Source organism: Chamaea fasciata, unplaced genomic scaffold, assembly GCF_029207755.1.
Source record: "Chamaea fasciata isolate MVZ Bird 193981 ecotype frontalis unplaced genomic scaffold, bChaFas1.0.hap1 SCAF_15, whole genome shotgun sequence".
Taxonomy (NCBI): domain Eukaryota; kingdom Metazoa; phylum Chordata; class Aves; order Passeriformes; family Sylviidae; genus Chamaea; species Chamaea fasciata.
This window is the reverse complement of record NW_027094100.1, coordinates 1,447,855-1,461,524: the sequence shown is the minus strand read 5'-3', so window position 1 is coordinate 1,461,524 and position 13,670 is coordinate 1,447,855. Positions and strand designations below refer to the sequence as shown.

Here is a 13,670-nt window from a genome sequence, read left to right as displayed (position 1 = left end):
TATAGCAGAGCCGTGGGGGACACCCAACGGGACACTCAGCTCTGACGTTTAACTTTCATAAATCCAGAGTCGTGTGGAGTTTGGAGGTGATAGTTCGGTTTCAAGCCACCCTTCCAGAATTGCCTTCTCTTCTTAGTGATTTGCCATCGAAACGTGCAAAAATCCCGGCAGGAAAAATCCCTGCACACCACCACAATTCCCACAATATTCCCACAGTATTCCCACAAATCCCAGTATTTCAGTGATCACCTTCCCTCACTGCAGGGTAGCCCAGGGCTTTCTCCCCGGGCAGGATTGGGGGTCAGAGGTGTTTATCCCAGTAGAATGAGGGTCTGAAAGCTCCTGCAGAAAAGATTTCAGGAGGTCAGGTAAGCCTTGGGCCCCTCTCCCCCATCCCAAGAGGGATAATGAATAATTTTGTCCTGAAAGAATATAGGTAATTAATAAAGGTTTAATTTCTCATTATTTAACGGGATGTAAAACATGAGATGCCATCAAATCCAAATTCCAGGCTGGGCAAAGATCTGGCTGGAGCTGGAGGCCTGGAACTTTATTTTTTCTAATGCCCTAATTTATTTTTTTTTTCTTTTTCCTTAATTTGGACGTGTTCCTGTGAGGCTGAGAGGACAAAAGGCAGGGTGGGGTTTCCACTGGATCCCTCTGCTTGGGGCTGTCGGTGACTCTGTGTCCTGGGGAGCTTTTCTGGGGACGAGCCTGGCAGGGCACATGCAGGAACTCATGGGGAGGATTCAGGACACGTCCCTGGTTGATGGACAATTATGAGCAATTAGGCAAGAGGAGCAAAACCCAAACCATCAGGAAGTTCCTCCTGATCTGAAGAGTTTTGAGCACACACAGCTCTCAGCGATGTCCTGGCAGCGTAAAACTGCAGCCTGACAGATCCTGCCAGCTCCTGAGGCCGGAATGAGGAAAGGGCCCCAGCCCAGGGTCCCGTGGGATGCAGCCCCAGCATCCATCCCACCCCACCCCACCCCATCCATCCCATCCCTCTCAGGGAACACAAACCTCTCTGCTCTGTTCATGTGGGAAGATTTTCCAGCTCTGCACTCGGATTTCAGTCCATCATTCCCGAGGTGTCTCTGGCGAGGCTGGAGCTGCTGTTCCGGGACAATTCTGGGCTCCCTGGCAGGGAAAGGCACTGAAACGCTGGGTCAGAGCCACTGAGGGAGCACCAGGTGTGGAGGGGGGTGAAACAGGGAGGAAAACTTGGGTGAAGGGGTCGGTTCTGTTTGGAGGGAGAGGAAAAAGCTCGTTGGTGACAGGAAAAAGGAGCCAGAGCCCTCCTGGAGCTGCAGAGTGAAAGGAAGAGGCAACAGAGCAAATTGCAGGGAGAGAAATCCCAATTAGACGGGAGCAAAACAAATTTCACAACGAGAGGAGTCAACCATGGAGACGGTTTACCCACAGAGATCTCGGGAGATACTGAAAATGGGGCTGATCTAAAGTGGCCACCGAGGGCGTGGGCAGCCGGGTGACCTCCGTGGGCCACTCCAATGGAACTGGTTCTGCCGTTCCCACTGGAGAATGTCAAGTGTTCCCGGCGTTTTCAGGGACCTTGGGGTGTCTTTGTCCTTGTAAATTAACCTTTGACAGAGCAAACGTGGGTGGTAAAACACCACAACGGAGTGGCCTGAGCTCCTGTGAAAAAAAAAAAAGAGGTTCATTGGGAAACAAACGTTTGGATGTGCGTAGGAATAGCTGCCTCCCAAAGCTGGGTCAGTGAGGCCTAATTGCTGAGCTCGTTCTGAAATTTAGGGTAAAAATGGTAAATAAATCGTTTATATTGAAGAATTGCGAGGGCAATTTCGACCTCGTCAGCAAAGCCATGAATATCTGTAGGTTAATTGTGGACCTCCCGTAATTTTCTACCTTTGCCATTATATCTTGGGTTTTTTTCCCAAATTCTTATCACTCCAAGTTGATCTTTCGAAGAAGAAAAAGCAATTCCATGATGTTAACGCGGTAAAATATTAGTGTGCGTTTTTTCTGAGGGTGCGAAAATGTTCCCAATTATTATTTACTCCAAACTTCAGACTGCTTTTAGTTCTGGAGCACCGCTGGGATGCCAAAAATGCTGCTGCAGCAGGTCATTAGTCAAGTGCATGGGAGGATGTTCCCTGGCTGCATTCCAGAGGAGGAACTCGCGCTCCCACCCATCCGTGGAGAACCTCCCAAGCGGGGCATCCACAGAGCTGACAAAGAGCACGTGGAAAAGGTGAGAAAAATAAACCCCACGTTGTCCCCGGGAGGAGGGTGACGGTGGGACCTCCCCTCCCACCCGGGCCATCCCGGGCTGGTTCTATCCCCGGCCCCGGGGAGGGCGGCTGTCCGCCCAGCCGCAATCAAAGCAGCAGATTCTGAAATCTTGCACAACGCAGGGTTTGGGAACCAAGGGGTTGGGGCTGCGCCAAAGCCTCGGGTGTTTGCCCGGGGCAGGTGACATCAAAGGAGCCTTTATCCAGCGCTCATGCCGAGCCAGAGGCCTGCCGAAGGTCTCAGAAATGAAAAACGAACCCAGCAGGCTGTGCCAAGGCCCGAGCTGATCTCTTGTTCTCCTTTGCGCCTCCCGATCCCTCGATCCCTCGGGGACGTGGTGCGCGGTGTCCTGCAGGCCGCTCGGGGATCCTCGCTCGGTGTCATTGACGGCTCGGAGTTGATTCTGCGCAAAAACAAAGTATGAACGGCTGAACGCCTCCGCCGGACGGGCTTTGAACAGGACGGCTTTGAAACGGCCTGAGGATGCAGTTCCCGCGTGTTTGGACTGACTTTGCCGTCCTGTCACACCGAAGTCAATCAAAGCGACGTTCCAAGAAGGGTCGCGAGGTCTTCTCACGGCTCGCAACAAGCTTGGAGGACGTGCCTTGGTCTTCTCTTTATTAGAAATAAAACCTTTCTAAAAGAGATGCTACAACTGATGAAGAAGAGGGGTGGGAGGAAGATCAGCACGGAGGAGGGGTGGATATGAAGCGTTCGGATCCGAAATCTGTGTTCTCCGGCAGAACCCCTCATCAAACAGCAGCTTTTCCCCCGTTCTGCTCCCGGCAGGTGCCGGCTTGCCCAGCTGCAGGGGCTGAAGCTCTTGGGGGAACAGCAAATCCCGACAGCGACCAATTAGTGCCTCATTAAGGGCACCGAGTCTTGATCTGTCAGGCATTCCTGGAGCTGAGCGGCACCCACGGAAAGCCCTGGGCGGGATTAGTCAGGCTCTGCTCCCAGCACACTCAGGGAGGTGTGGCAGCAGAAGCCAAAGCCGGCGCTTGAGTGATGGGCACGAATCGAAAGCTGCAGGAGCTGCCCCTTCCCAGGAAACGGTGGCGCTTGGAAAAAGGAGCCGGCCCGGCAGAAAAAAATCTGGGGTTTATACAGTCAACGATTCTCCTCTCTCAGGAATAAATTGGAGCTAAAATTTTATGCCAGAAAAATCTTGGTTTTACACAGTCAACGACTCTCCTCTCTCAGGAATAAATTGAATCTAAAATTTTATGCCAGAAAAATCTGGGGTTTATACAGTCAACGATTCTCCTCTCTCAGGAATAAATTGGATCTAAAAATTTATGCCAGGAGCTTGGATTTTGCAATCTAAAGATTGGAATTTTTTTTTTTGGGGGGGGGGGGGGGGTGGAGATAATTTTTGTACATTGTGCAGCCTGAGTCTGTGCATTTGACAGTTATCCAGAGGTTTGCAGATTATTTATGGTGTAACAAGGGGAGGAATGAAGGCAGAGAAGCCCAAGGAGTGACTGACACATCAGTTACGATGCTCTCGGGTGGATGGAGCGTGTTAGAGAGTGATCTCCTGCCTGTGGAGCCACCACAGTGAATATTTTTTTGCTTTTTATCCAATCTAGACCGAGGTGGGAGCCTGACAATTCCCAGAGGAGACCTTCACAGGCACTTGGATCCATGGAATGCCCAGGAAATGGGTAACTGGGGAGCAAAGCCAACCTCAAGAGCTCAGCCGGCTGGCAACGAGCTGATTCCTGCAGAGGAAGGGGCACTTCTGAGCTGAGCTTTGTTATTTTCCTGAAGAAACTCAGCCACTGGATGCTCCCAGTCCACACCAGGAACCCTCTGGGGAGGCTTCTCTCATTTTGTGGCACAGGAAGGCACATCCTGGGGGCAAAGATCAATTTCGGCTCTGTCAGGATACCAGGTTCAGGTGAATATTCCAGGGATGGAGGCTGGGCCGGGCCTGAGCTCAGGGGAGGTTTCAGGGATTGCTTTCAAGGGTGCCAAGGTTCAAACCCTGAGGGTCAGGAAGGTTCAGTCCAAAGCTGGAGAGCACGAAGAACCCCAGAGTTCTCCTCTCCTGCTGCAGGCCAGGGCTCAGCAGATCCTGCACTCACACCCTGGGCCCTTGCCTGGCTCATCCTCTGCAGTTTTACAGGCTGGGAATTTGGTATTATTAATTATAATTAATTATTATTAATTATAATTAATTTGCCCTGCAGACATGGAGACAGGACTAGTGTCTGATCCTCTGGTACAACAGTGAAGAGTGACACAAACCATTCTTAAAAGATCACAAATAATCCAAATTTTCTTGTTCTCGGTGTGTTTATTATTAGCTCCTTTGTAAACAAGCACGTAAGTTGCCTTTGTAGCCAAAATAAAACATGTAAACTTAATAAATACTAACAGGACTCGTAAATAAATTATCAGCACTTTTCTGAAATATCAGATACTTCACACATTTTCAATGTTTGAATACCTTTAAATGACCACCCAAGACTGGGAAAAAGGAAGCATGGTTGCAATGAAGGATTTTAATGTCAGTGATTCTGTATCAGAGGCGAAGGCCAGAATCCTCAAGGATATTTCAGAGGATTTTTCCCTCCTGGAAGTCAGGGCTCAGTGTTTTGACAAGGGATCCATCCCTGGAAGTGTCCAGGGCCAGGCTGGACGGAGCTCTGAGCACCCTGGGACAGCGGGAGGGCTGGAACAAATGAGCTTTAAGGTTTCCAAAGCCAAACCACTCCAGGATTCCATGAAAAACTCCAAGGTTTCAACTCATGCTTCTGCTTCCTCCCAGAGCTGGGCCCTCACTCTGTCACAGCTCAGAGCAGGAGTTTTCCCCGAGGTTCTGTGAACACGCCAACACGAGGTGCTGCGACGTGGGCTATAAAAATCTCAGTTCCAAAAGTCTGATTTCACGAGCTCATGGACATTCCCACAAACCCAGTTCCCACCTGGGCCTGGGGGGGGGTTGATACACTTTTGGGATGCAATTTCAGCTGCCCTGGGGGCCCTTGGGGGCTTCCTGTGGAATTCGTTTCACTGCCGTGAAATTCCGAATTCCACCGCAGGAGATGGCCCTGGGCACAGCTGGATCATGGAAAACCATGGGAAAAGGGCCACGAAAAGGTTGTGTGGGAGGTGATCAGTGCAGCTCCCAGCTCCTCTCCTGCTCCTGAGGGATGAGAGGAGGCTCAGAGCTGCCTTCACACCAGTGCTCCCAGTGCTCCCAGTGGGCTCCAGCTCCGTGGGTCTCTCAGGGAGAGTTCTCCAGCTGGGCATCAGCAGCTGTGGGCACAGGGAGCTGGCACAAACATCCCCAGGGCTCTGCAGCTGCAATTCCTGCAAGTCCTCCTGCACTCCAACATCCTGGAGGATGAGGATGGATGCCCCACACCCAGCTGCTCAGGCAGCCAAGGCCTTCTGCGCTTGCCCGGTGCCACAGAAATAATTACGAATCAATATTAAATAAAGAACTAAACCATTAAATAATGGGATATTCAAAGAGTCCTTTCAGGAAGTGACTTTCCAATTAAGTTACCCCGTGCAGGGGTTTGAACTGCAACTGCCACCCACTGGCCTTGCAAGCCAATAAATAAATAAATACACAAATAAATAAATAAATAAAACACTAAACAGATAAATAATTGACAAATAAATAAATAGATAAATAAATAATGAATAAATAAATAAATATGAACCAAATAAATATGGCATAAATAATGGCATAATAATAATAATAATAATAATAATAATAATAATATGCAGGACGTACAATGATAGCTGCCAGCAACCTGTGGAAATCATGTTAATGTAACATGATGGATGCAAAAAGTGGAACTGCAATCTGGGGAGTTTAGGAGCTGCCAAAATCAGGACCACATTCAACTGGTACAAAAAATAGACAAGTTATGGCTTCTTAAGATTCTCAGATGGGAACTTTCCTTCTAATTGTGCTTGGGTTCTTGTGCTCATTCATTCTTTGCTTTCTCTGCCTCCCTCCTGGATCCCCCACCGGTTATCTGTGAAACAACAGCAGAAATTCAATTTCCGTGTAAATTTGCACGGGGATTCTCTTGGTTCCTCCCCAGAGCAGGAGCTGCAGCCCCCCCAGGTGTGTCCTTACCTGCAGAGCGAGGACCACTCGCTCCAGGAGGAGAGGTAACAGCGGTCCCTGGCCTGCACCCACACCTCTGCTGGCCCCGGGGCTGGCAGCTGCACAGACTGCTCCTCAGTGTCATACACCTGGGACAGGGACAGCTCCTTCAGCGTGGGGAACAGGCACAGAGGCCACCCGAGGCACCAGAGAGGGTCCCGAGCCCCCACCCCGGCCTGGTGTCCCAAAGGCTCCCACAGTCCTGGGGCTTGGGAGAGCCTGAGCTCAGCAGGAACAGCTGGAAAGCTCAGGGGGCACCCAGGGAGGTGTTCTCATGGCCCAAAAACCCAATGAGTTTGGTGTCCCAGAGAGATCCAAACCCACTGAGGGTGTGAAGGACCCAAACCTACTGAGCTTGGTGTGCCAAAGAGATCCAAACCCACTGAGCTTGGTGTCCCAAAGAGATCCAAACCCACTGAGGGTATAAATAACCCAAACCCACTGAGTTTGGTGTCCCAGAGAGATCCAAACCCACTGAGGGTGTGAAGGACCCAAACCTACTGAGCTTGGTGTGCCAAAGAGATCCAAACCCACTGAGCTTGGTGTCCCAAAGAGATCCAAACCCACTGAGGGTGTGAAGGACCCAAACCCACTGAACTTGGTGTCCCAAAGAGATCCAAACCCACTGAGCTTGGTGTCCCAAAGAGATCCAAACCCACTGAGGGTATAAATAACCCAAACCCACTGAGTTTGGTGTCCCAGAGAGATCCAAACCCACTGAGGGTGTGAAGGACCCAAACCTACTGAGCTTGGTGTGCCAAAGAGATCCAAACCCACTGAGCTTGGTGTCCCAAAGAGATCCAAACCCACTGAGGGTACAAATAACCCAAACCCACTGAGTTTGGTGTCCCAGAGAGATCCAAACCCACTGAGGGTGTGAAGGATCCAAACCTACTGAGCTTGGTGTGCCAAAGAGATCCAAACCCACTGAGCTTGGTGTGCCAAAGAGATCCAAACCCACTGAGCTTGGTGTCCCAAAGAGATCCAAACCCACTGAGTTTGGTGTGCCAAAGAGATCCAAACCCACTGAGGGTGTGAAGGACCCAAACCCACTGAGCTTGGTGTCCCAAAGAGATCCAAACCCACTGAGCTTGGTGTGCCAAAGAGATCCAAACCCACTGAGGGTACAAATAACCCAAACCCACTGAGCTTGGTGCTCTGAAGGACCCAAACCCACCGAGTTTGGTGTTATAAACGATCCAAACCCCAAATCTAAACACTCATTAAATAAAGGAGTCGTTTGTTTATCTGGGTTTGGGGTTTTTTTTCTCTTTTTCCTCCTTCTCCCAGCGCGGGAACCCTAAAAACCAGGAGCTGCTCCTGCTCAGGATGGGTGAAATCCGCACTGGGCGCTCGCGGTGGCACAGGAAACATCCCGGCCCCAGAGATTCCCTCCAAAGGCAGCCAAAATCAGGGGCAGAGCACCGGGGGAACGGCCCCATCTGCTGGTGCGGGCTGGATCCCGTCCCCAGCGGGAAGACATTCCCTGGGGCTTGGATTTCATCCCCTGGAGAAGCGGGATAACCGCTCCAGCTGTCTGCTTTCCTCAGCGCTGGCCCGAGGAAGGGCAGCGCTGGGGCTCGGGGGTCGCAGTCCTTTCCCGAGCCAGGCCGTTGTGTGGCCGAGAGCAATTCGGACATTTAACCCTGTCACGGTTCATTAATTCCCTTAATTAACTGGGAACCGAGGGGAAAAGAGCAGAGCCTCCATAGACATGCTTCCAGGTGAGCCCCTGATCTCTTATTTCCAATTCGCCTCCAAAGTCTGAGCTGCCCAAGTGTGGACAAGGGATGGGGAAATTGGTGTCACAGATCCTGGGCTTCTGGGTTTGGAAATCGGGATTTTCCCACATGAGGCCCTGCACAGCCTCCTCATGGATTAGTAAACACAACCATGCAATGCTGGGCAGGATTTTCTGTCCTCAGCTCCCTCAGGGATCTTCCTGCTCATGCACCTGGGACAGGCTTTTTCTGCCAGGATAGAATTTGCCCCTTTTTTTTTTTTTTTTTAATTTTAGTTCATTATTCTTGCCTACAAAACTTAAATTATTCGTACTCTTCAGGCAAGAAAATTGTGTCTCAAAGGTTGTGTTTCTACCTTTCTGTATCTCTTTGTGCTTCTCACTTTGACCTTGAAAGTCAAGGGGAAGTAGGAGTTTGGGGTGCTCCAGGTCCTGGGGTATGTCCAGGTCACTGTCCCGTTGCTGGCCACGTACTGACACTGGGGGGGGTCAGGCTTTACTGCAAGAGAGAACAGAGGGAGTTAATATTAACAACTCAGTGTCAGATATTGGGGTGTTACTGGTGATGGTTTTATGGGAATGAGCTTTGGGAGCCTCCAGGTTCAGAGAGGAGTGAACTTGAGGTGTAATAACTGCCTCAGGTGCTTTTTGTGGAAATTCAAGCACATTCCCAGACTCAGTCTGGATAAGATCCTCCTTTTTTTTTGGCCTGGAGGGTTGCAGAGGGCTCTGCTGGACACACAGGCTGCCCATTCACGCGTTTAGGAAAACCTCTGTTAATCCAGGATGCAGCCGGATTTTCCTGAGCCCTGTGGCCACAACTCGGAGCCCTCTGAGACCCTTTCTGTGAACCCGCCCTGGCTGCCCATGCAGGAACGGCCGAGGAGGGAAACATCCACAGCCTGAAGCGGTTCCCAGAGAGCAGCCAGCGGGGTTATCCTCTGCCTTGTCCCCCAGAGCCCTTCCCAAGCACGTCCATCCTTCGGGGACATTCGGGGAGCTGTGGGCGTGGGGGCACTGGAGGTCACGAGCTGCTGCTTCACTTCCTCATCCTCCCCTGGCCTGGCATCCCCCGTTCCTGTAACTGGGCCCTGGCGGACATTTACAGGGCACAGGGCAGGGATTGCCAGGGCTGAGCCCCGACCTCGCCGGGCAGCAGCAAAGCCGGGCTCAGAGTTAACCCCCGCTCCTGGGTACTCACTGATGTCCCTGAGGAAGAAGCTGGTGGTGCAGTTCTCGTATTCCACCTCATCAATGACCTCCAGGACCATGTCAATGGGCTGGTGCTCCTCAGCGAAGGGACAGAAGTTCTCCTTGTGGCACTGGGCTGTGAAGGTGGTCAGGGCCCCCTGGGTGAGGGCCACGGGGCTGCTGCAGGACACGTCTCCCTGGGGGCTGCAACAGAGCAGGGGGAGCACTGGGAATGCTGCTTGGTGCTGGGAATGTGCCGCCAGAGCAGCAGCATTCGGTGAGGAAAGGCTTTGCTTAGCCTGCGCTCTGTCTGCTGCAGAAAAGGGTCAGTGGGAGCTGTCACATTCCCTCTGGGACGTCCTGACGTCAAATCCCAGCCTCAGCAGAGGGGATTAATAGTTAAACCTAAACCGGCATCTCTCATTCCCACCATCCCACGGCAAGCTCCACTTTCCTCCTCAGTCCCTTTGCCCTCTCCCAAACGCTGCCGAAGAAACGAGGGAGTCTCCACTGGGAAGCAAAGAGCAAAAGCTAGCAGAGCACTGCCCCAGTCCGTTTGTGCTCCCGGCCCCCTGCACCCCTGGGCAGCCGTTTCCCCTTCAGCAGGCTGCAGTGACCTTTGCTGGAGCACTCCCTGTTTTGGAGAACCCCCCCAGGAGCAGTGGGAGGCAGGAAATCCCCCCAGGGTTCCCAGCGCGCATTTCCCTCAGCACAGCCTGGCCGGGGGCCCTGTGCTCCGCACTGGGGGCAGCTCCCCCTCCCCTCTGCCCCGGCAGCTGTGGTTCTTTCTGCCCCGGCTCCACTTCCCCCCTGCCCTCCACCAGCTGCTTTGCTGTGGCTTCAGTTACCCAGTGGCTCCTCCAGCCCTCTTGGACTCTTTCCTTTTTCAAGGCTTTGTTCATTTCTGAGCCACTTCCGTGCCCTTATTAAGTTAACTTTGGCCCAGAAATGACTCAAAACACTTTGGGGATGTTCGGATTTGGCAAAAGGGATCTCCCCCCATCTGCGTGTCCCTGAGAGCCTAAAATCCCACCCAGAGTAACCCCAAGGGCTGCTCTGTGGGGCTGGGAAGGGAAGCACAAGCTCTCACTCGTTCAGGCTTCTGATGCTGAACTTCACATTGGGGCTGTTATTTTCTGTCATCCAGGAACATGAGAAAATTCCAGAGTAGTTCTTTGCCTCACACTTCAAAAAGGTATCCTTGGGCTCTGGACAGAGAAAGGAAGAAAACCAGGAGTTATTGACTCTTCCTTGACAGGATGGCCAAGGCAGAGAGAAACAACTCATCAATTCGCAGGCTCCCTGGCAGAACCACGAGGGACTCAAACGTGAGACTCAGATGAGTGAGGCCCCAATGAGAGCACTTCAAACCCGGGCCAGGCCCTGGTTCTGTCAAATCTCAGGATGCTGGAGTCTCCTGAGCTGGAAGGGACCCACAAGGATCATGGAGTCCAACTGCACAGATCCCCAAAATGCCACCCTGGGCATCCCTGGAGCGCTGTCCCAGCCCTCCCGGAGCTCTGGGGACATTCCCTGGGGAGCCTGGGCAGGGCCAGCACCCTCTGCGGGAAGAACCTTTCCCAAAACCCAACCCCAACCTGCCCTGGCACCGCTCCAGCCCTGCCCCGGGTCCTGCCCTGGTTTCCCAAACCAATTCCTCCCATGCCTCCACCCTATCAGCCCCAGAGAATCCCAAATAAATCCCACAGCACCCAATTCCTGTGCTGCTCATCAGCTGCACTGCCCAGAGCCACAGCAGAGATGATTTTCCTGCCACTGTCAGCAAAGCTTTTGGAGAGAATCCCTTGGCAAGGACATTTCCCAGGTGTTCCCGGAGCCAAGCCCGGCGTTTTAGGGCCGTACCTTCAAAGCTTTTCAGGATCCACCTCATCATCCTCCCCTGGGAGTCGATTCTGGTGATGAGGAGTAATTTGGAGCTGAGCAGTTCTTTGCTCTCCTGGCTCCAGCAGCTGTAGTTGCCGGCGTCTGGGCTCTCCTTCACTGCAGCAGTCACAGTTTTCCCTTCCCTCTTCCAGTCCAAGCCCTTTTCCCAGTAAACTGCTTCCTCAGAGGTGTCACAGGTGAGCTCCACGGTGCTGGCCGGGGCCCTGGCGTCCCACTGGGATTCTATGACAAACACTGGGAACGGCAAAGGGAGAATCAGGAGTGGGGACCTGAGAATTGCTGAGCTCTTCCCAAGGCAATCTTCTCAACAGTTTTTCTTTCTCCCAAAAGAACCTCGTGTAAATATTCCTTTCCCATGACAACAGGTGCTGTTGGCTATTTCTGTTCCTGAGCCAGTGGGAGAGGTGTCAGCCCTATGGACCAATAATGTGACTTTTAGCCCAGCGTGTTATAAAAGGGCTGAACGAGCTGTAAATAAACCTGATTTCTGCTGCCTCCTGGCTGGAGTCAAGCTCCTTTATTTCGTGTCCTATTGTGACACAGGAGCTGCTCACAGGGACCAGGGGGAGCTCAGGCTGCGCCTTTTCTTTCAGCTCCATCCCCAGGGAGCTCTGGGTGAATCCCAGGGGGCTCTGAGGAGGAGCACTGAGAAACCTCCAAAACGTGGAATCTAAACTGGCAGAAAACGCTCCACTCTGGGAAGTTTGGAAGTCTCCCAGAGTCCCTCCAGACACAGGCAAAGTGAACCTTCAAACTCAGAGTTTACTCTCGGTGTTCGCCAACAGATTTGCTGTTTTCAGCATCAGATCCCTCCCAGGGAACCCCCAGGATAAACATTCCTTTTTAATGTAAAGGTATGGGGGAAAGTCAATGAACGAGAGGACAATCTGAATTTACCCCATTTTCTGATAAATTATTCCAAAGAATCGTTTGTTACCTACCCCGTATTTTTATAAATGGATTTACATTCGAGTTCTTTGCCAGAGAAGCCGATAAACTATTTCTAGGTTTTACTCGGAAACAGATTTTCTTTTTCACAATTAATCCTTCCCTTGCTTTATTTTAGGGCTGTTCCCTAAGTCACAGCTTTTACATTCAGGCTGTGTGACTGAGATTGTGAACACGAGGAGAAGGAATAGGAAATAAAACAGTTGCTAATGCAAACACGCTGTTGGAAGACATTTTAGGACTTTTAAATATTTTCCCATTACCTCAAATTAATTATTGCCAAACAAATAAACATATAGCCTTGGCCTAAGGCCCTGGAGTTAACAAATTCCGTGCTAGTGGCCACAATTAGAATTCCAAAGTTGCAGGTGCGGCTAAGTGGAGACTTCCTTACCATTTTCCTGCAGTTTCCACTGGGCACTTTCCAGTAGGGCAGCAAAGGAAAGCAAGGGCAGCAAGGCACAGAGGAGCTGAGACATCTGTAGGGGAAGAAAAAAGAAATAAAACATTATTAAACTTCACTGAGGTTGGCTGAGTGTGCTCCAAATTCAGGCTGGGGCTGGGCAGGGTGACAAGGACACAAATTCAATCACAGAGGGCTGAGCTGATCTTCCCGTTCTGAGAACTCTGGGACTCCCTAAAAGGGGAATCTCAGGTTTGTGCTGGAGCTGGGGCCACGGTTTTGATCCACGTGGGATTGTCATGGCAAGGCAGTTGAGAGGAGGAATCACTCCGAGGGAATTGTGTGAGCGGGTCTGGGCTGCTCCCTCCTTAAATATTCCTTGTGCCCTGCTTGGTCCAGTGAGGCCAATTCCGTGGAAAAGGCCCTGGGTGAAAGGAAAGGGACTGCCCAGGGAGGCTGGGATCCCCAGCCCTGGAGGTGCCCAAGGAATTCCTGGAGGTGGCACTCAGAGCTCTGGGCTGGGGACAGGGTGGGGATGGCACAGCTGGGGCTCAGTGACCCCAATGCTCTTTCCCAGCCTCGGTGATTCCATGATTCCCCATGACCTAAAGGGTCAAAGGGCAGCGAGTTCCACCCATCCAAAGCCTGAGTCTGGCTCAGCTCCTCAGCAGTTCCATTAAAACAAAGGGTTGCGGACAAAGCCAAGGAGCTGCTGAAGGGTTTTGCTGGGGTTTGTCTCCATCATCCTTGACCCAGTGACAGCAGGGCCAGCGCTCAGTGCAGAGCTGGTGCCAGCACTTCCCTGGATGCTCCAGCTTCAATCCTGGTTCTGGTACCCCCTGAGCTCTCACAGTCTGAGCTTGGGAACAATTTCAGGCAAAATTCCTCCTGGATTCAGAGCCACAGCTCTGTCTGCAGGGAGGGCTGGGAGTGGAGATCACTGCTGCTGGATGTCCAGTATATAAATGGATATTTGTCCTGAATTTGTTCCAAAAACCACCAGAACTCCCCACGAAGCCCCAAACACCTTTGCCAAACATTGCCATAACTTGCATTAAAACTTCTATAAC

The 13,670-nt window shown here is 51.8% G+C and overlaps 1 protein-coding gene across 1 annotated transcript; it reads right to left on the bottom strand.

The window, feature by feature from the left end:
- Positions 1-6,378: 6,378 nt before the first annotated feature.
- On the bottom strand, positions 6,379-12,676 carry IL12B (interleukin 12B). The gene is made up of 6 exons (XM_066197377.1): positions 12,592-12,676; positions 11,208-11,483; positions 10,435-10,552; positions 9,355-9,548; positions 8,510-8,652; positions 6,379-6,501 (listed from the first exon to the last, which is right to left on the bottom strand). The coding sequence occupies exons 1-6, from the start codon at positions 12,674-12,676 to the stop codon at positions 6,379-6,381; spliced, it is 939 nt and encodes a 312-aa protein (XP_066053474.1).
- Between the last annotated feature and the right edge of the window lie 994 nt (positions 12,677-13,670).